Raw genomic sequence first — 21,254 nt, forward strand, 5'->3', positions numbered from 1 at the left:
CTACCCTATCATTTTCCCTGAACCTAGTAAAAGTGTCGGACTGATTTTGACGTTAAAAAATTAGCCAATGAGAGAACATTATTGACCAATGGTAAAATTTATAGTGGCCTCTCATTGGCTATTTTTTTGTTACGTCATAATCAGTCCGACACTATTACTGGGTTCATTTTCCCTCCTACTTGTATGAACTAACAATAACTAATATATGACAGGTGAAATGCAACCTAAATTGACGACAATTTTTCCCCTGTCATAATATCCACGTATATTCGACATCCATTGTTGTGATTTGTTACATATGGATTTGGATGTTGTCATTCTTGTTTTTTTTCTAGGCTGAGATGATAATAAAGACAATGAGAAAATGGGCGAAAGAAAACCGAGTCCCAATATAATAATCATCATATTTAATCAAAATGTTTTATTTAGTAAAAAATGTAATGGGAGAGCGGAAAGTGACATGTGTGACGACATAAAGATGCGTCTAAAAGGGAAGGATGCGAGGAGAAGTGGGAACGGAAACCCCTAAAAAAGAGATAGATAATAGACGTATTTTTATGATGTCACACATGAGACTTTCCACTGTCACAATAAATTCAATCTTTGCATTTCAAATATGTGTATTTCCAATTATGATTTGTTTTTAAATTGATTGTAAGAGGCTTCATTATCATAATAAGAAGTTTCATTGCCTTGCAAGGCTTTGGCTTGCCAAATAACCCAAACTTTTATTGCGATTTTCTTTTTTATACATTAATAAAAATGTTGACTTAATGTACTTATAAATATGTAATGTACCTTATTATAACATTAACAAATTTTTAAATAAAATATTTCATTATTTGCTGGTTATATCCTAGTATATCTATAATACAAAGTAGAATGATGTCTGTCTGTCTGTCTGTCTGTCTGTCTATCTGTCTGTCCGTCCGTCTGTCTGTCTGTCCGTCCCTTAAGATCTCGGTAACCACTGAACCAATCGGATTCTACTCTTCAGGGAATATACCTACTTGTCCTGTGGTGGTTTTAGGCCATTTTCTTGGGGGGTGGGACACACCCAACCCCACAAAAAACAAGCAATCCCCCCCCATTTTTTTTTGTAGAAGATTTCCTTGGTCCTTTTACGCATTTCGCCAAAAAAAAATTTTATCACCTCTTGGGGCACAGCCCTTAGAGGCTAGGGGCGAAGCCTCTAGTATTATATAAAGCAGTAAGATTTTTTTGTCTGTAGCTAACCGCAGAACCGATTTGGTTCTCCCTTACAGTGAAGCTTGCTATAGGTCCTGAGATAGTTTTAGACTATTTTCTACCCTTCCATATCGCTTTGATAGAGCCCCTAGATGCTATGGGTACGGCCGCTTGTCCTTATAATAAAGTAACAGGATGTTGACTGTCTCTACAGAAGGATCTCACTAATCGCTGCACCGATATGCTCTCCTTTACAGGGTAGCTTCTTATAGGTCCTGGGAATTTCCCAAGAGAAATTGAACCTAGAAAAAATTACCAGCCCCCAAAAAAAATCTCCCACCTAATTTCTTTTTTTAATCATAAATAAAATAAATGTTTTCATCTTCTTGTTACTTCGCTACTTTTAGATAGTATTTTCTTCGCTTTAAAAAGTACAACATTTTTGAGCCATGAAAAGGCTTATGTATAAAGTTTATTTTAGGTGTCAATAGGTTAAATCTTTAGGATCATTGTATTCTTATTTTAAAAGGTAAAAAAACATAGATTACATTATCCATAAGTAGCGAAACATATTTGAATATTATAAATGATTCTCAATCGCATGACAAAAAAAGTATTGCCAGATGGAATATGTAGGCCTATGATTGACGCTGCCTAATATATAATGACTTAAAAACTTTTTTTTCAAAGTGCCATAGTTTTGAAGATTAACAGACCATGACTAATGTAAAGGAAGTGGAAAATTGCATACATTTTAACATTCAAATTGCGCAGCTTGTGTTGATAATAGAAAAATATTATACATACCAATACAATTGACATAAACTCTAGTTTTTGAATATATAAGAACCATTCCTGTGCTACTTATAGTTTAGGAGCTACATGGTAGAATATTCCAACTGACTTCAAAATTTTTAATCTTTCTCACATTTTTCACCGTAGCTCCGAAACTACAAATCGCTAGAGTTTATGACGATTCTAAACATTTTTTCTACTTTTAACACAAGCCGCGCAGTTTTAATTTTTATAATGTACGCATTTTTTGCACAATCAGATTATTTTATCATATAAAAATTTATTGTCAAAATATTAAAATGGACGAATGAAAATTCTGGTAAAGATTATAGAGTTGCTACGCTTTCTAAATCGTACCTAACTACAACAGGAATCACCATGCAAAGTTTGAAATAGATGGGACAGTTCTAATATGCCTAAATTAACGAAAAAACCGACCCAATTATAGAAAAGCTTTACTGTAAAAAACACACTGTATATTAGATATTAACATTAAATAAACTATGTTTAATTTTTTTTCACAAGTAAATTAATAAAATTGGCCATTAAGTTGTTGTGTAGTCTGGCGACATAATAGATATGGTATATTATATCATCAGTTGTTTTCTAACCTTTGCACAGTCAAGTAGTGATTAGTTCGATATTTTACACAAAGAAACTACAGTTTACTATATTTTAGTGATTTATAAGTAGTGCGAGTGTTAATATGTTTAAAATGTCGAAAAAGTTTATAGGACGAATGAGAATGAAAACCTTAGTTTTTGAAAAAATATATTTGGCCTGAAGTGTACAAAGATGTTATTTTGTTGATCAACAGCTTTTAAAACTTTAGTGATTTGTTTTATTAATTTTTGTGTTTTTTATTAACTTATGAAAATGAAATATCCTTATGTTTTTACTTGTACAGTGAAAGTTAAATTTGATGATTTTACAAAATTTTAACTTTTATATGATGATATTGTTATGGTTTTATTGTAAAACTGCTAATAATTTCGCTAACTAATAACTTATGATATTATTAGATTTTGTTAATAAGCTACCAATCCTACAATATAAATTAGTTTTTTTTTTGTCTGAAGCTTAAGATTTCAATAACTACTGAACTGATCGTCATCTCCGTTTAAGGGAAGCTTTACATAGGTCCCGGGATGATTTTAAGCAATTTTTCAGCTCAAATTTGGAGCCTCTCGATGCTAGGAACGCAGTCGCTATTTTTTTATAAATTAATTAAATTATTGTGACTTTTTGCAGTAATTTAATAAAGGAAGTCTTTTACAGAAAGATATTAAAACAACAGAGGTTTTGAATAAATTATTAAACATGCAATTTTCCAAAATAAAAATTTGCCTCTAGATGGGGATAGTTTTGCTTTTTAAAAGCGAAGCTTTTCTATAATTAGGGTCGGTCCGTCCGTACGTCCGTCCGAGATAGATAGCTTTTATTCGTTCATTTAGGCATGTTCGAATTGTCCTATCGATTTCAAACTTTACATGATGATTCCTGTAGTAGTTAGGTACGATTTAGAAAGCGTAGCAACTCTATAATCATTACCAGAATATCCGAATGTCCATTTTAAACATGTTGATTTTTCTACTTTTTTAACAACAAATTTTTATGTGATCTAATTATCCGTTTGATCTGATTTTTGGTATATTGATTCCTGGGACAACAAAGAACAATAGTATAAGCAAAGCAACTCTATAATCAAGTCCTAAAAATGTAAGTATGTCCAAAACATTATCCTGTATCAAGCAGTTTTTCAACAAATTTACTTACAATTTTGATTCGACTCGATACTTTTATATTCTGATTATTCAGTTCAGACACTATACAAGTGTTAATGTCCGTTTGTCCTACCGTTTCAGTGCTTCGCTTTTATGGATGTTGTCATCCTTGTTTATGCTATTTCTCTTGAGAGGTTGGTGGTTAAACTATATAAGTTTGAAGGAATTTTAATTAATATAATAGATTTGAAATCTGCATAAAATTTTAAGGGTTTTTTATTAAATTCGTTTTTTATTTAATTCTTTATTTAACGGCGCAAATACGATTTAAGTTAATTTATTTTGACCAATAGGAAAGCTAGATTGAAACCTACCCGCGCTCTAATTGGTTGAATGATGTACGACACTTAAGCTTCTCCAATCAGAGCGCAGATAGTTTTCAATCCACCAATCACAGATGTCAAAATTAATTAACTTAAATCGTATTTGCGCCTTTAAATAAAGAATTATATAAAAAACGAATTTTATAAAAAAAACCTTAAAATTTTATGCAGATTTCAAATCTATTACATTAATTAAAATTCCTTCAAACTTATATAGTCTATTGGTGGTACCCTCCCCCAAAATGGTTATATTCCTTCCTAGGAAAAGTTACCATGTGAAGGAGAACCATATAAGTTTAGCGGTTAGCGAGATCCTGTGTTACAGATAGACACACTTTTACTTTATTATATTGTTTTGATATCTTGCTAAAAAAATGTTGTCAATGTTAGTTATTTTGTGCGACCACCTCCTATATTATTATTGTTATTTCAACTGTCACGCTACAAGATTTTTGACTCCGTGACGTGGTGTGCGGATGAAATCAGGGATCAAAAGGGATAAGACAGTAGTCGATAAATTGATGTACATCCCCAATGATGATATCCAAAATTAGCCCTTATGTAGATTTCAATTAGTGGGTGTAACGTTTGGACACATAACTTAATGAACAACCTATCAAATTCAATGAAAGTCCCCAAAGTTGTTAAGCTAACGAATAAGAAAACGTTATTATGAGACTTTGGGGACTAGTGAAATAAACAGCCAAATGTCCTTTCTCTCCTTGGGATGAAAAATTTGTACCAAGCTTTTGTTAAGATTTGATTAATTACGTATAAATTTTATCCTATAAGTGTTTTGTTTTCAGTATGGCTTCAAAATCGATTAATATCCGCTTGTTTAGAACCTGTTATCAGCCATACTAAAAAAGCATGTATATCTTATTATAGAAATATAATATGAATATTGAAATGAAAGTCATACAATTAAAACAAGTTTTGTTAGCCTGGGCTTTCATATTCATTTTAATATCAGCGGAATGCTGTCTATAAAACAATGCGACAATTAGACATTAAAATTAGAAATCGATATATTTTAACCTTAACTTTATTCGAGTAGCATAACAATGACTCAAGAGATGCTTCGCTTATAATACTATACCTTGTTATAATAGCAATCATTATTCTAGAAAACAGATTAATTGAAAAAATATTTTAAAAGGGCGTACGGTCTTTCTTAGTAACGATTGCAGAGTTGCTACGCTTTCTAAATCGTACCTAACTGTATTTCTGACATGCCTAAATTTACTAAATAGCTTATTGTTATGTACGGAGAAATTACAGGCGGACAGACCCTAATTATAGGAAAGCTTCGCTTTTAAAGTGGTTTAGAGATAAAAACAATAAAAATATGATATGCTATGTTTTGATACGAAATAGTTGTACACTCAGAGATCTTAAGGGATAAGACAATGGACGATAAATAGATATACATCCTCAATGATGACAAACAAAATTACCTCCTATCTGGATTCAGATTAATGGTTGAAAGTATAGACACTACTAGTTTGAAACCAACCAATCAAAATTCAATTGTAAATTCCCAAAAGGCTTTTGAGAAAACGAATAAGATAATGTGGTTATTAAGATATGTAAGTTGGAAAAAAATTTAATGTTAGAGGGAGATTTGAAATCTGCATCAAATTTTAAGGATTTTTTTTTATAAAATTCTTTTTTGTATAATTCTTTATCTAAAAGCGGAAATATAATTTAAGTTAATTAATTTTGACATCTGTGATTGGTGGATTGAAAATTATCTGCGCTCTGATTGAAGAAGCGTGTCGCACATCATTCAACCAATAAGAGCGCAGGTAGTTTCCAATCCACCTATCCTAATTGTCAAAATATATTAACTTAAATTGTATTTCCGCTTTTAGATAAAGATTTATACAAAAAAACGAATTTTATAAAAAATCCTTAAAATTTGATGCAGGTTTTAAATCTCCCTCTTAACATTAAATTCCTTCCAACTTATATATCCTAGTGGTTATATATGACTTAGGGTACTGATGTAAATTACAGCCCACGGTCCCTCCCTTCCAGTGTACACTTACGTGCAGACGGTTGTACGGACGTTCACTAATATTAAAGAAGCTACGCTACTAGTTAGTTTCCGGTATCTAAAGGGATAATACAATGGCCGATAAATTAATGTTCATCACTTAATGAACCAACCAATTAAAATCTAAGAATTGTTAAGCAAACAAATAAGAAAACGTGATAATAAAACTTCGTGGACTTGTGTAATAAACCGCCTAATGTCTTCTCTCTCTCTCTCTCTCTCTCTCTCTCTCTCTCTCTCTCTCTCTCGCTCTCTCTCTCTCTCTCTCTCTCTCTCTCTCTCTCTCTCTCTCTCTCTCTCTCTCTCTCTCTCTCTCTCTCTCTCTCTCTCTTTCTCTCCATATTTCTGTTATTTAAAGTATGCATGTGTGTGTGTTTCAGTAAAAACGCACTATTAAGGCAGATTTGGGGCTTGTTTCAAAACAGGGGGTTTAAAGTCTCAAAAGTCGCTACGTCACACTGCGCTGGGGTCTTTTTAGTTTAATTCGAAAGTTTACTGTATTTTTGTGTTTGAAAAATCCTCGAAACAAATTATTTTAGTTTGCGTTGCATGGCCTTCTCGAGTCCTGCTGTTGGTTCAGTCACTATCAGGGAGGGAGAGGACAATGGGCTGTTTATTACACTAGTCCCCAAAGTTTTATAATAATGTTTTCTTATTTGTTTGCTTTGCAACTTTGGGGACTTTATTGAATTTGATTGGTTTATCTAATTGAGTGTCAAAACGATTCAACCACTAATTATAATCTATGGAAGAGTTAATTTTGTGTATCATCATTGGGGATGTACATCAATTTAATTTTCATTGTCTTATCCCTTTAGATCCCTGAGTGTGACTGTGTGCTCACTTTTCTGACCTTGTCTGCCAGTTTTGTTGCCAAACAAGCTGTAAAACTGCCATTTTCTGGTTAGGCTTTGGTAACGCATAGCAAGATCAATTATGGACCATAGGTAGCGCAGTAATAACAAGATTACAACATATAACAAGATTACAACATATTTAGTTGCAAAATAACAATAAATTTTAGATATATAGTATAACATATAAGGGGGGGGGCGAAAGTGACACTTTTTGAAACCAAAACTAAAAGTCAAAGGAACTCAACTAAAAAAAGAGTTACAGGTCTGACATTTTGCATGGCAGTTGCTTTATAGGGGTACAATATGGAACTGTGAAGAAACGGCGGCGCAACCGCCGAAAACCGCCGAGAAAAGGCAACAAAAATTACGGCGGGAAACGGCGGTTTTCGGCGGTTTCGCCGCCGTTTCTTCACAGTTCCATATTGTACCCCTATAAAGCAACTGCCATGCAAAATCTCAGACCTGTAACCCTTTTTTTAGTTGAGTTCCTTTGTTGACTCTTAGTTTTGGTTTCAAAAAGTGTCACTTTCGCCCCCCCCCTTTTAAATGAAAAAATATTATTTTTTTTTGATTAATTAATCTACTATTATTTCTTCGCCCAATCTGAACCTACCTTCATAGGCGTCATTTTTATGCATGAGAATCAGAATTATTAATTTTTCATCCATTGAAAAATCCCCCTGTAACAATTTTGTGTTAACCAAAAAAAATTGGTATAATGTTAGGCCTATGGGTTGGTAACTGCATATGCCTGAAACCATCCCGTACTCTCCACCAAGTTGCTTGGTAGCCCCCAAATTCATGCAAAGCTCGGAGTTTACATAATATTGCCAAAAATTTGATATTAGCAATTCTATTTAAATTTCAATATTTTATTCTAATCATTGTTTTGTGTTTTAATTATTTAAGGGCCTTTTATATATTGTATGTTATTTAAATTTTAGCTATAAAAAGCATACATAAAATTTGCTGTTTTGCGTGGCAAACCAATATGGTTCAATGTGGCTGCGCTGCTTATGTGTACATGGTGTTGTTTAGTAAGTCAGAGACCAGCGCAACCGTATCATGATAGTGGGGGCCAGTGTCTTTCAAGTTACATCCTTGATAATTTATCTGTATTTTAGTTTATTTTAACAGTGCGTGTCTTTTAGTGAAAGATCGAAAAACATGAAATGTTTATATATTGAATTCTTTATAGAAGACCAATTAATTTTCTACTTACGTTTCATAATTATATAATTAATATATTAGGTGTATTGATATATTATCTTCAGATATTCATTTAAACTTTTTTTATTTTTTTTGGTTTTTAAGATTTTTTTAGATTAAAAGCTTTTATGATTAGGTATAGTGTTTGAAGATGTTATAATGTAATAATAGTTAGTAATCGCATATTATTATAGGCAGCTTTCGGCGGTCATTAAAATGAAAAATTTGGAGGTTAAAACCAGTTTTATAACCCTGGGCCTCGGGGCTAACAAAACTGGTTTTAATCTTATGATTTTTATTTTAGTTTCTTGGAAAATTGTTTGTATTGCGATGCTATACGTGATTTATCAGTATGGCTGAGAACCGAGTCTAATCCTGCAGATATTAATCGGTTTCGAGGCCATAATAAAAATTAATTCTATAAAAAAAAATTATTTTTAATGAGGTAACAAAATGATATTTAGAATTTTTTTTATTTAGTCATTATATTTTGTTGCATATTTTAATGAAATGGTTTTTATTCTAATTCTTTTGATTAGGTAATTTAAATGAAACAAAATTTTACAAAGGAGGAGGGTTTCTTTTTATTGTAGAGGACTTGTAGTCTAGGTATAAGGACATTTAGAAACGTAGGGGGACAAAGTGTCTCAAAAAATCAGCCATGTGACGTCATAAAAATGAGGGATCATCTATCTCTTTTTAGGAGTTTTCTTTCCCACTTCTCATCTGATCTCCCTCATTTATATGACGTCACATGGATGATTTTTGAGACATTTTGTTACTTAGAAACATCCTAGAAAGCTAAGAACTCATATATCTGTTTTGAAAGAGGTATTATGAGAAAAAATATGTATAACTAAGTATTGGCCGTCAAATTACTGTCTTTTTTTAGTCATTAAATGCTTTGTTGAGTCAAATAAATACACAACAAAAAATGTTTATCAAAAATAATATTTTCCGTAAAAATTTTTGTAGGCGTTTAATTTTTTATCTAAAAAAATTTATCGTAAAATATTGATGAACTTCTTATTTTTTTCCAAATTGGTTTGATCCAAATTAATAAACTAAACCCACATAAAATTTGCATTTTACAAATCAATCTATAATTATTCTTAAGAGATTAAGGTTTGCCTACTGGAATAACTATGAAATTAATCATTTAATCTATCTTTCCAAATAAAGCTTCCTTAAAAAGGAGACAGACAGACAGACAGACAAACAGACAAACAGACATACAAACAAACAAACAAACAAACAATTTTACAATTATTACATAATATAATAAGCAAAGTCATTTGTTTTAAATTGCTTTAAAAAAGGATTGAAATTACTGATTAGATTAGTTTTTTATTGCTTTGTATTATAGACAGCTTTCCACGGATATTAAAATAAAAAAATTAAAATATAGAATTAAAACCATTTCTGTTAGCACCGTGGGGCCGACAAAAACTAACAAAACTAATATCAATTTTATGATATTTATTTTAATATTCATGGAAAATGTCTGTAATACGATGTTGTACATAATTTTTCAGTACAGCTTAGAACCGGTTCTAATCCAGCGGATGTTAATTCGTTTCAAAGCCATACTGAAAAAAGAGATAGATTGATACAAATGTGTACTGTACATTATTTTAGAATTTGTGTTTCCAATAACATATAACATTTTTACCTGCCTTAATTCTCAGGGAATCCGGGATGGGATATTGGATGATAAATTAATGTTTTCCCTGATCATTATGTGTATGTATTTTATTTTGTTATACTGAAATTATTGAAGAAAAAATAAGTGTAGATTTATTTTAAAACTATTGTCTTTTCCCTCTCTATCTTAACCCTAGTATATGCGTTCAAATAGTCACATATGCGCGTAACTTTCACTTATGGTTCACCCCCACCCTCCCTCGCCCCAAGACAAACAGACCATTAAATCAGCTGATTTTTAAATTTCACATCCACGAAAGTTACATGTAGGGATCTTAAGTTATATGACAATGAAAGATAATTTCATGTACATTCCTGTTGGAAATAAACAAAATTATTTCTTCTGTAGATTAAACCAACCAATCAAGATTAGTTAAAGTAACCAATGAATGAGGGAGTGAGCTTATAAAACTTTGGGTACCTGTATAATTTGTATAGCATTTTTGTTAAAAATAAAAGGAGTATGGTCGAAGTTTTTTTATTGTACCACCTAAAGGAAATTGTAGTACAATGAAAATCTTTCAAAATTTTCATTGTACTAAAAGAATCATTTTAAAATGTCTGTAACTTTTTTATTATTGAAGCTGTAGGCTTCAAATTTTGGGTATTGGGTCTATCTACTCATGGCAGGCTTTAAGCAGTTAAAGCGGGGTATTTCTTGCAGGGTTCCTTTATTATGACATTACATTTATAAAACTATAAGCAATTTATTCATATAATCTTTCAGAAAAAGGTAACATACTTCTAGTTATAGAGTAGCTTAGCTTCTAAATTTAAAGTATGTTTTTTTATACAGTACAGTTTTTTATCCCAGGGGTAGATTTTGTTGTTGTTGTTTGGTATTCAAATTTTCTAACATATATCCTGGACTATTACTAATAGTCTATTACATGTTATTTTCAATAGTAGGTAACATGATGTCTGTCTTTGTGGTATTGTTGTTATTGTTTATATTACTTTTTTTATTTTTACATATGGTAATGAAAAAGTTGTTTGCAGATATATTTAGTTGAATCAATGTATAATCCTTACATAAAAGTAACTGGATTACTGTCTGTCTGTTTGTCTGTACCGAAGGATCACATTAACCGCTGAACTGGTATGGTTCTCCTTTATAATGTAGCTTCTCTTAGAAGGTTTATATCTATTTTTTCTTTTTTTGAAACAATAATAAAAATTGCCAAGTGCCCCTAGAGGCGTATAACATATAAATTAAATAAATAACATTTACGACCGTTTTAGGATTTATTTCATTACAAGTTTACGGTAAACATCGATAGAAATAAGTTAATTAATCAATGTGCAACAATTTTTTTATTACGTTTTGTATGAGCACCTGTTACATAACATATGGTAGTTAACTAAAGGGGACACGGAAAAGCAATTACATTCATGGAGGGGACATAACAACTAGTCCCCAAAGTTTTATAGTAACGTTAACGTTGTCTTAACAACTTTGGGTATCTCATCAAATTTTGATTGGTTGGATCATTAGGTTGAATGTCAATACGTTTCAACCACTAATAGCAATCTACAGAAAGTGTAATTTTGTAAATCATAATTGGTAATGTACATTAATTTATCGGCTATTGCTTTATCCCTTTAGTTCCCTGAATTAGATTACGTTTTTAAAAGCTTCCTGCTTTTTCTAAAACTATGTCTTATAAAGCTACTATTTATAGAGGTTTAGCTTTATATTTAGTTTTTGTATATGCCGGGATCTAAAGGGATAAAACAACGTCCGATAAATTGATATCCCCAATGATGAGACACAAAATACCTCTTTTTGTAAATTACTATTAGTGGTTAAAACGTTTGGGCACACGACTTAATGAATCAACCAATCAAAATTCAATAAAAGTCCCCACTGTTGTTAAGCCAACGAATTAGAAAGTGTTGTTATAAAACTTTGGGGACTAGTGAAATGAACAGCCTAATGTCCCCTCCCTCCCTGTGTATATGTGTTCTGTAAGATCTCAAAAATCACTAGTCCTATTCAAGTGAAAATTCCTAAGAATTTTCATATTTAGGCATATTTTTTAACTCTGTAAATATTGGTTTATTTCCGCATAATAGTGATAAAGAAAAGCTCTCTATTGCACTTAACTTTAATTACAGTTTAAAATACCTAATCTAACAGTTATAAAGATAAAATAATGGTTCTATAAAAAAAATTAGCTTTTAATTGTGTTGCTAAAATTGTGTTTTAAGAAATGACCGAATAAAATAAGATTTGAATTTTTATTTATCTCATCGTTTTATATACAGCTTTCCATGGATATTAAAATAGAAATCTTTAAGATTAAAACCAGTTTGTTAGCCACGAGGGGCTAAAAGCCCCAGGTTGACAAAACTGGTATTGATTTGTGATTTTTATTTTAGTATGTGTAGAAAAATATCTATAATACGATGCTATACATGATTTTTCCGTAAGGCTGATAACCGGTTCTAATTAAGCGGATATTATTCGATTTCGTTGCCATACAGGAAAAACATTTAAGCATAAACATATTTGGCGTTTTTGTGATAATTTTATATAGGTAGATAGATAAATCTTTGAAGCTAAACAATAATTCAAAATTAATTTTAGTTCTGAAACTATAATTTTGATAATTTATGTTCAAAAACTCAATTCTAGTAGCACAGCTACAGCATAACATAAGCTTATGTCCGACTGTAACACAACATGGAACATATTCTCTACTAGGGAGGGAGGGGACATTGGACTGTTTATTACACTAGTCCCCAAAGTTTTTATAATAACATGTTAACAACTTTTGGGACTTTTGTTGAATTTTGATTGGTTGGTTCATTTAGTTGGTTGTCTAAACGTTTCACCCACTTATTGTAATCTACAGAGGGGTAATTTTGTGTATCAATTTATCGGAAATTGTCTTATCCCTTTGATCTATGAGTGTCTACGCTGCCTTTCTATGCATTGTTTTGCTCTCATTTCATGCTTTGAATCTAAATAATATTTAAATATTTTTAATTAATACATTATAAATTTAATTGGCGGATACGCCCCTAGCCTCTGGGTTCTGGGTAATCGGAGAGACAAAGATGGGCCAGAAAAAAATAGTTTAAAAACATCACAGGAGCTGAAGCTAACCTAAAATGAGAACTCCATCGGTTCAGTAGCTATAGAGCTCTTAAGATTCAAATAAAAAAACCTTAATACTTTACATATATTTTCTATTTGTGTGTTTGACTAAGAAGTCATTAAAATAACGCGACAAGTGCTTAATATATGCATTACGTATCAACCAACTGACACATCTCCGTATATTGATGTAACAGATAATAATATTAATTGAATGAATGTAGTATATACGTGGATATTAGGACAGGAAACAAAATTGTCCCCTGTCATTTATTGGTCGGGCCGTTCATCCAGTAAGAGGATAGGGGTGGGGTAAAGGGATGGGGGGTGATCGTTATTTTAGCCCACTACAAGGTTCACTTTATTAGAGAAAATGAAAATCTGATGTAAGATCCAAATAATAATAAATTCATTATTGATGTTAGTAGCATCGAAGCGTTACATGCGTATTAAACAAAACAACAAACATATTTAAAGCTTAATTTAGTATTTGATAACACTATGAATCAAAAAAATATTACTAAATAAACAAATTACAAGCTATTAATTATAGTACCATATTCACATAATAGGTTTCTAGAGGTCACCCCCCCCCCCCCCCCCCTCGGCCCTATACATAAAAACTAGATATTTAAAACACTAAAAACCTATGTTAAGACTACCTGAAAAGCACATTCATAAGTGATATATTCGTCAACATTCTGTTGGTCTTTTCCGTATTTTCTACCATCCTTATAATAAAGTAACAGTATGTGTGTTTGTCTGTATGTCTGTCTGTTTGTACCGAATGATCTTGCTAACCGCTGAACCGATTGGGTTCTCCTTAACAGGGTAGCTTCTCCTAGGACCCGGGAAGATATATAAATATTTTGGGGGAGGATACCACCACCCTCCCAAGAGAAATCGCCCCTAATAAAAAAAATTCCCCCCCAGAATATTTTTTTACTTTTTTTTTAAATCTGAAATAATAAAATGTGTTATCAAATTCGACCCTCCCCTCCTTAAGTGCCACTAGAGGCCTCTAGGGCACTTAAGGTGATGATGGCTTTTATTTTAGTTCCAAAGAGTGAAAGATTTTTTGGATGGAGTTGTGGTACCCTTCCCAAAAATAGCTATAAACCCTTTCCACAACCTATGAGAAGTTGCACTGCAAAAGAGAACCTTACCAGTTCAGTAGTTAGCGAGATCCTTCGCTACAGACAAAAAAACATCTTACTACTTGGATAATTTGAATTTGCTATTTATCAATTTCTATCATCATATAGTAGTAACTATAAAATACTGTATATTTTTAAGTGCGCCCACACTTCTGCAAATATGCAAAATTATTACAACAGCACAAACTCTCACATCTTCTTTGCCTTAAACTCATTTTTAGATAATGAATCTTTTTTATGATTAGGGTCGGTCCGTCCTTCGGTTTGCTCTTTTCTTTAATTTAGACAAGTTAAAATTGTCCTATCGAATTAAAACTTTGCATGAAGATCCCTATAACAGTTAGGTAAGATTTGGAAAGCGTAGTAACTCTATAATCGCTACCAGAAAGTCTGTACGTCCATTTAAAACATGTTGTTTTTAACTTTTTACAGCAATCTTTTATATGATATAATTATCTCATTCATCTGATTTTCGAAATACCGATTCCTAATTTTTAAATATTATGCTGACTTGAATGCATAATATTTTTATGGCCTTGAAACTAAAGTTCAACGTAAACTGTGCCATTGGCGATAATCAGTTGTAGCTATAGTGACAGGGATAGGTAATCTAAAAAAAGTTTTTTATACATTAATTGCGGAGTCATACTATGAAAAATGATAACTTATAATGTAGATGGCTAGGATAACGACCCCATAACCCTCATTTACACCATCCTCTCCCCTCCTTATGACTGAACGAACTGACCAATAAATTATGTCCATGTTAGCACTCAATTTCCCCCTCTCTTAATATTCACGTAAATTCAACATCCATTAATAATTTTGACTGTAATTATAGAATAATTAGCCAAAATGTAATTATAAACCAAAAACTTTATAAAAGAATCATGTGCTTTTAGCAATTTATAATCTTAAATATTTATAATCAGTGATATAAATTAAAAGGATTTTAAATAACTTAACTTGGCCGAAGGACCGACGTTTTTGTGGATGTTTTGACATTACTTATGTAAAATTTTTTTTTGTTTTACAGATTTGTTGTCCCTCTCTCTGGATGTTACCATGCAGTGTTGTTCTGTTTTGTTGTTAAAATCAAAGCATTTTATTAATTCGCTATAATTTTGTTCTTTTGTCATTAAAAACGGTCAATGGCAATATCACTTTTATGAGAAAATCAATCTTACACATGCTTCTTTTAGAAATTGTCATATTATTTTTAAATTGGTAAGTATTAAGTATATTAATATTTTATCTAGCATCCTATATTTCTCACATCACGTTTTTGTTTTGTCATCCATGTTAAAAACAAGGATGACAACATCCATAAAAGCGAAGCACTGAAACGGTAGGACAAACGGACATTAACATTAACTCTGAACTGAAAAATCGGAACATAAATGTATAAATGTCGAATCAAAATTGTAGGTAAATTTGTTGAAAAACTGCTTAAAAACAGGATAATGTTTATGGACATACTTACATTTTTGGACTTGATTATAGAGTTGCTTCGCTTATAATATTGTTCTTTGTTGTCCCAGGAATCAATATACCAAAAATCAGATCAAACGGATAATTAAAACCCTTGAAAATTTGTTGTTAAAAAAGTAGAAAAATCAACATGTTTAAAATGGACGTACGGACATTCTGGTAATGATTATAGAGTTGCTACGCTTTCTAAATTGTACCCAACTACTACAGGAATCATCATGCAAAGTTTGAAATCTATAGGACAATTCTAACATGCCTAAATTAACGAATAAAAGCTATCTATCTCGGACGTACGTACGTACGGACGGACCGACCCTAATTATAGAAAAGCTTCGCTTTTAAAAATGTTACACAAATTACCAGTATTAACAGTATGTTTCATAATGGGAAATAATCATTTGTTCACATGAATAATTTCATACTAAGTAACAAAAAATCCCTTTTCATAATAAAAAAAACAAGGATGATAAAATACACAAGTATTTTCATTCATAAATAATTGCAAGTAATAAAGGATTTATCGCAACACATTTTTTGTAGTCATCTTTGTCAAAACAAGGATGACAACATCCATAAAAGCGAAGCACTGAAACGTTAGGACAAACGGACACTAACACTTGTATAGTGTCAGAACTGAATAATGAGAATAAAAATGTATAAATGTCGAAGCAAAATTGTAAGTAAAATTGTTGAAAAACTGCTTGATTATGTTTATGGACATACTTACATTTTTAGGACTTGATTATAGAGTTGCTTCGCTTATAATATTGCACTTTATTGTCCCAGGAATCAGTATACCAAAAATAAGATCAATCGGATTATTAGATCACATAAAAATTTTTTGTTAAAAAATTTAAAAAATCAACATGTTTAAAATGGACGTACGGACATTCTGGTAATGATTATAGAGTTGCTACGCTTTCTAAATCGTACCTAACTACTACAGGAATCACCATGCAAAGTTTGAAATCAATAGGATAATTCTAACATGCCTAAATTAGCGAAAATAGCTATCCGTTACGGACGGACGGACGGACCGACCCTAATTATAGAAAAGCTTCGCTTTTAAAAAAGTTACACAAATTAACAGTATGCTTCCTAATGGGAAATAAACATTTATTGACATAGATGATTTCAAACAAAAAATTAAAAATGTACTTTTCATAATTCAAAACAAGGATAATAAAATACAAAAACCATTTATGATAAGGGTCGGTCTGTCCATAACAGTTAGCTCTTTCAATTACATATACATGTTAAAATTGTCCTATCAATTTCAAACTGTGCATGATAATTCCTATAACAGTTAGGTATGGATTTGAAAGCTTAACAATTCTATAATTATTGCCAGGAAGTTTGTACGTCTATTTAAAACATGACGATTTTTAACTTTATTGACAACTACTGTTTGTATGATATAAATGTCTGATTTTTGGAGTACTGGTTTCTAGAACAACAAACTACAATATTATGTTATGCTTATAAGGTTCTGACGAAGATTAATTGTTCGTTTGTCCTTTACCTTTGTTTTAATGGAAGCTTCATCTTTTAAATTGTATATATTTTTTTAGATGATTGGCCTGGCTTTTTCTTTTGCACTTTTAAGATTTTTTGCAGAACTATTTTGAAATCATTGCAAATATCTGAAACTTTGCATTTGACCACGAAAAAAACCGTAATCTTGATTTAAAAGAAAAGAGTGTTTTTCTTAGCCACTAATTTTCGTTAAGACTAAAGGGGTAGTTTCACGAAATGCATTTGAACTTAATTTAGTGAATTGCATTTTTTTTCCTGGTTAATGGGTTAAACTATATTTATATGGCATATAATTGAAAGAATTCAAATTTTCTACCACTTACTTTGTAAAATATCAAGACTTGAAAATCATCTTTTTAAATTGCATATATCGCAAATAGACGATTTTTAAGTCTTGATATTTTCAAAACTACGTAGTAAAAAAATAAAATTCTTTCAAATATATGCCATATAAATATAGTTTAACCCATTAACTGGCAAAAAATATGCAGTTCACTAAATTAAGTTCAAATGCATTTCCTGAAACTACCCCTTTAGTAACAAATTTGGAGTATAATTTGTATTTAATGGCATGCACAGGGTTTTTTCCATGAGGGTCTAAAACTATCCTTATTTCCTTGATATAGAACTTTCTTTTTTACAACATTAGTAAATATTTCAATTTTTTCATGAATTTTGTGTTTTTGTAGGGGCACCATGAAAAAGACATTAAACTGTAAGATCTGAAGAGTCACTAAATATATTTTCTCTAACTACAGTCATTGTCATGATACCAGGGAGGGAGTGGACAATGGACTGTTTAGTGTTTATTGTACTAGTCTCTAAATGTTTTTTAATTCATGGCTCAACCTTAACAACTTTGGGAACTTTTATTAAGTTTTGATTGATTGGTTCAATAAATTGAGTGGTTCAATTGTAATAATCACTAATTGTTATCTAAAGAAAGGGTATTTTTTTGTATCATCATTTGGGGATGTACATCAATTTATCAGCCATTTTTATATCCCTGTCATAATACAGTATGCTCATATGCTATACAAAAACCAATTTTTAGACATAATTTGTTGCAAAATGCTAAATATTTTTTTATGATACAAAACTCTCCAATGCGATGAAGAAACAAAGATATTGATGATTAATTTCTGTCAATTGTAAGTGTGTTAAGTTGAGCAATACTTTTGTTCCTAAAATATTTCATTCGATTTAATGGTCCTCTCCCTTTTGATTTATGTAATATATGTTAGCAGTAGGAAAAAAGGGGGAGGTTATTAGCTTATAAGAACTTTATAGATCATTTTAGAATTCTTTAAACCGTTTACAGTAACGGATTTATTATTACTTAGATCTTACACCAGATTATCATATACTCTAGTGAAACTTGTAGCTGGCTAAGATAACGATCTCCCCATTCTCCCCCTAGTACCCAACTCCTCCCCTTCTTTTATCTGACCAATAATTGTTGTCCATATTAGCAACCTATATTGACAACATTTTTTCCCTATCGTAATATCCATTATTACAGTATTCTCATAGAAAACTTAAGTGGATCTAGAAATCTTGGGTAGTTCTCAAATCCTCATGATTTTGGCGCTTTTTCCAAAATCTATTGTCATATTTACTTCTGTGAAATTTTTGTGTATTTGTTTTCTTTATTGATTACAATCAAAGCATTCTTTTTGGATGACAATATTTATATATAAATAGAAAAGTTTTGGATAGAAGAAAAATTCTTGCGATATACCGGTTTAAAGATTTTGGCAATTTTAAGAATTTTATCGCAACGTTTACTATTCTTAAATTGCATTTTTCGTTTTCCTCAAATCACAATGACAACAAAATTGTCATCTAATCAAAATAAATTTTTTTTTCTAGTGTGTCATCGAAACCAATTATAATCCGCTGGATTAGAGCTGGTTCTCAGCCATATTGGAAAATAATGTATTGTATCTTTTGACAGACAATTGTCCATGTATAATAAAATAAAAATCCTAAAATTAATACTAGTTTTTTGGTTCAGGCCTTGGGCGGCCTAGGGGCCAAGACAACTTGAATAATATTCAGATTTTTCATTTTACTATTCGTGGAAATCTGTCTATAATACAATGCATTAAAATGAACAATGTTTTTTTTTCAGAAAATGCTTTAAAAATGGCGACTTCTAGTCCGTTTAGAATTGCAACCAAAAAGCTGTTGGCTGGCAATGGCCGCAGTATTGTGTCCAAGTCTGGAGCAGGCAACTGTACCTGGAACTTGGATGGGATGGCCGCCAGGAGTATGTCAACACTAAAAGGATCTTCCCCAGGTATAGAAATAAAATTAAGTATGATTATGTCCAATCGTCACACAGTTTTAAGCTTCTAGGGGACTCTAGGTGTGATTTAGTAAAGGTAGAGGAAGTCGACCCTCCACTTTTTATTTTTTAAAAGAAAAAAAAATTTAAGAAAAAAATGTCTTGGGGATTCAATCCCTGCGGGGCCGGGGCTTATATCTGTGGCACAATTGCCTTGCGGAACTATCCTTTACATAACATAACCTAACCTAGACTTAGTTAACAAATAAAAGAAAACAAAAACTAACCCACTCGTTTTTCAAAATATAGGGGTAAGGAGTCCTGTGCTCAATAGGTGTTTTGAGGGTAAATGCCAATTTTTTTGTTTATAAAAAATCATAAAGCACCACTTATTATATTAATAATTTAAATTATAAAGGTTCAAATTGTTAGTTGAAAATAAATATTTCTTGGCTAAGATATTTAATTCAAAGCTTTAGTAAGACGACAAATAACAATATATTTTTTCAGAGCAAAGAAGAAATGTACATCATAACTTGGCCTTTAACAGGTATAAATTGTTATATTACCTAAAATTAATAATTAAGAATAGTTATTTCTCGCATCGTATTATAAACTGGTTTTAATCTTATGATTGTACATTTCTATATTCGTAGAAAGCTGGATATAATACGATGCTAGACATAGTTTTTTCGTATGGATGAGAACCGGTTCCTATCCACCGGATTCGAATGAATACGAGAAAATATGTTATGCTTTTTTTAGACGTCAGTCAAAATTAAAACTTATTGTATAATATATAGTCGAAATTGAATTAGTTCATCCTAATATTTATCATTTTACAGGTGGAAAATTTGGGGTATAGTCCCTTTCGTAACATCGCACCTTATGGGGCGATTCTTTGTATTTTTCACAGTAACTTTTCTCCTATTTCTAGCCCTTGCGGGGGGCTCTAACCCTGCGGGGCCAATTACCTAACCCTTTTGGGCAATCACTTAACCCAATATAACCTAACCTAACCTATAATAAGGAACCTCGTAAAAGTGTCGAACTATGACGTCAGAAAAAAATAACAATTAGCCAATGAGAAGCCAGTATTCACTGTAATTGACAAATGGTAAAATATATAGCGGTCTCTCATTGGTTGATTGTTAATTTTTTCTGGCGTCATAGTCAGACACTTTTACTGGGTTCTATAATAAGCCATTTTAAAAATACGACGAATCGCCCCTTATGGGGCGATGTTACGAAAGGGACTATTCCCAAAATTTGTTGTGATAGCGTACTAGCAATAGTGGCGGTACCCTCCCCAATTAATCTATTTCTATTCTATTTAATTTCTACTTTAATCAATATTAAAATAGAAACATTACCGAGTTATTAAACTGCTGATACACGCAGACAGACAGATGAACATTCTGTTACTTTATTATAAGAATGTACCAAGTATAATCTATTTCTAGTGACCCAGCCCCGAAACGCCTGAACGTGATGGAAAATCTTGTCTCGGATATCCATCATTCTCTTAAAAGAAGGTAATATATATTTAGGAGATTTTTAAACAATTACATGATGTTTGTATTCTCTTAGTTATGTCATGTGTAAAATCACCTAAAATTTAAAAGTGTAGAGGGTTGAGGTTTTTTAGAAGCTTTTTCATACAAGATAATTTAGTTACTCTCCCACAAAATTGATAAAAACCTGCTCAGGACCTAAATGAAGCTTGAATGCTGTAATATTGTTATTCCTACGATAGCA

The 21,254-nt window shown here is 31.4% G+C and overlaps 2 protein-coding genes across 3 annotated transcripts in view; both read left to right on the top strand.

Annotated features, from left to right (window-relative positions):
* The window catches only part of Ttc26 (tetratricopeptide repeat domain 26), a 65,562-nt gene extending 64,719 nt beyond the window's left edge, over positions 1-843 (top strand). For both annotated transcript variants that reach the window (XM_080179066.1, XM_080179067.1), the window contains one exon: positions 336-843. In XM_080179066.1, coding sequence (XP_080035192.1) covers positions 336-395 — 60 coding nt within the window. In that variant the 3' untranslated portion in view covers positions 396-843. The remainder of the gene's footprint in view (positions 1-335) is intronic.
* LOC145334174 (all trans-polyprenyl-diphosphate synthase PDSS1-like) overlaps positions 1-21,254 on the top strand; it is a 320,870-nt gene that overhangs the window by 261,831 nt on the left and 37,785 nt on the right. Inside the window, exons 2-4 of the mRNA XM_080179538.1 lie at positions 19,339-19,508; positions 20,007-20,046; positions 20,960-21,031. Of these exons, the coding sequence (XP_080035664.1) occupies positions 19,355-19,508; positions 20,007-20,046; positions 20,960-21,031 (266 nt within the window). The 5' untranslated portion in view covers positions 19,339-19,354. The remainder of the gene's footprint in view (positions 1-19,338; positions 19,509-20,006; positions 20,047-20,959; positions 21,032-21,254) is intronic.

The sequence above is a fragment of the Acartia tonsa genome, chromosome 12 (assembly GCF_053477335.1).
Source record: "Acartia tonsa isolate MP-2025a chromosome 12, ASM5347733v1, whole genome shotgun sequence".
Taxonomy (NCBI): domain Eukaryota; kingdom Metazoa; phylum Arthropoda; class Copepoda; order Calanoida; family Acartiidae; genus Acartia; species Acartia tonsa.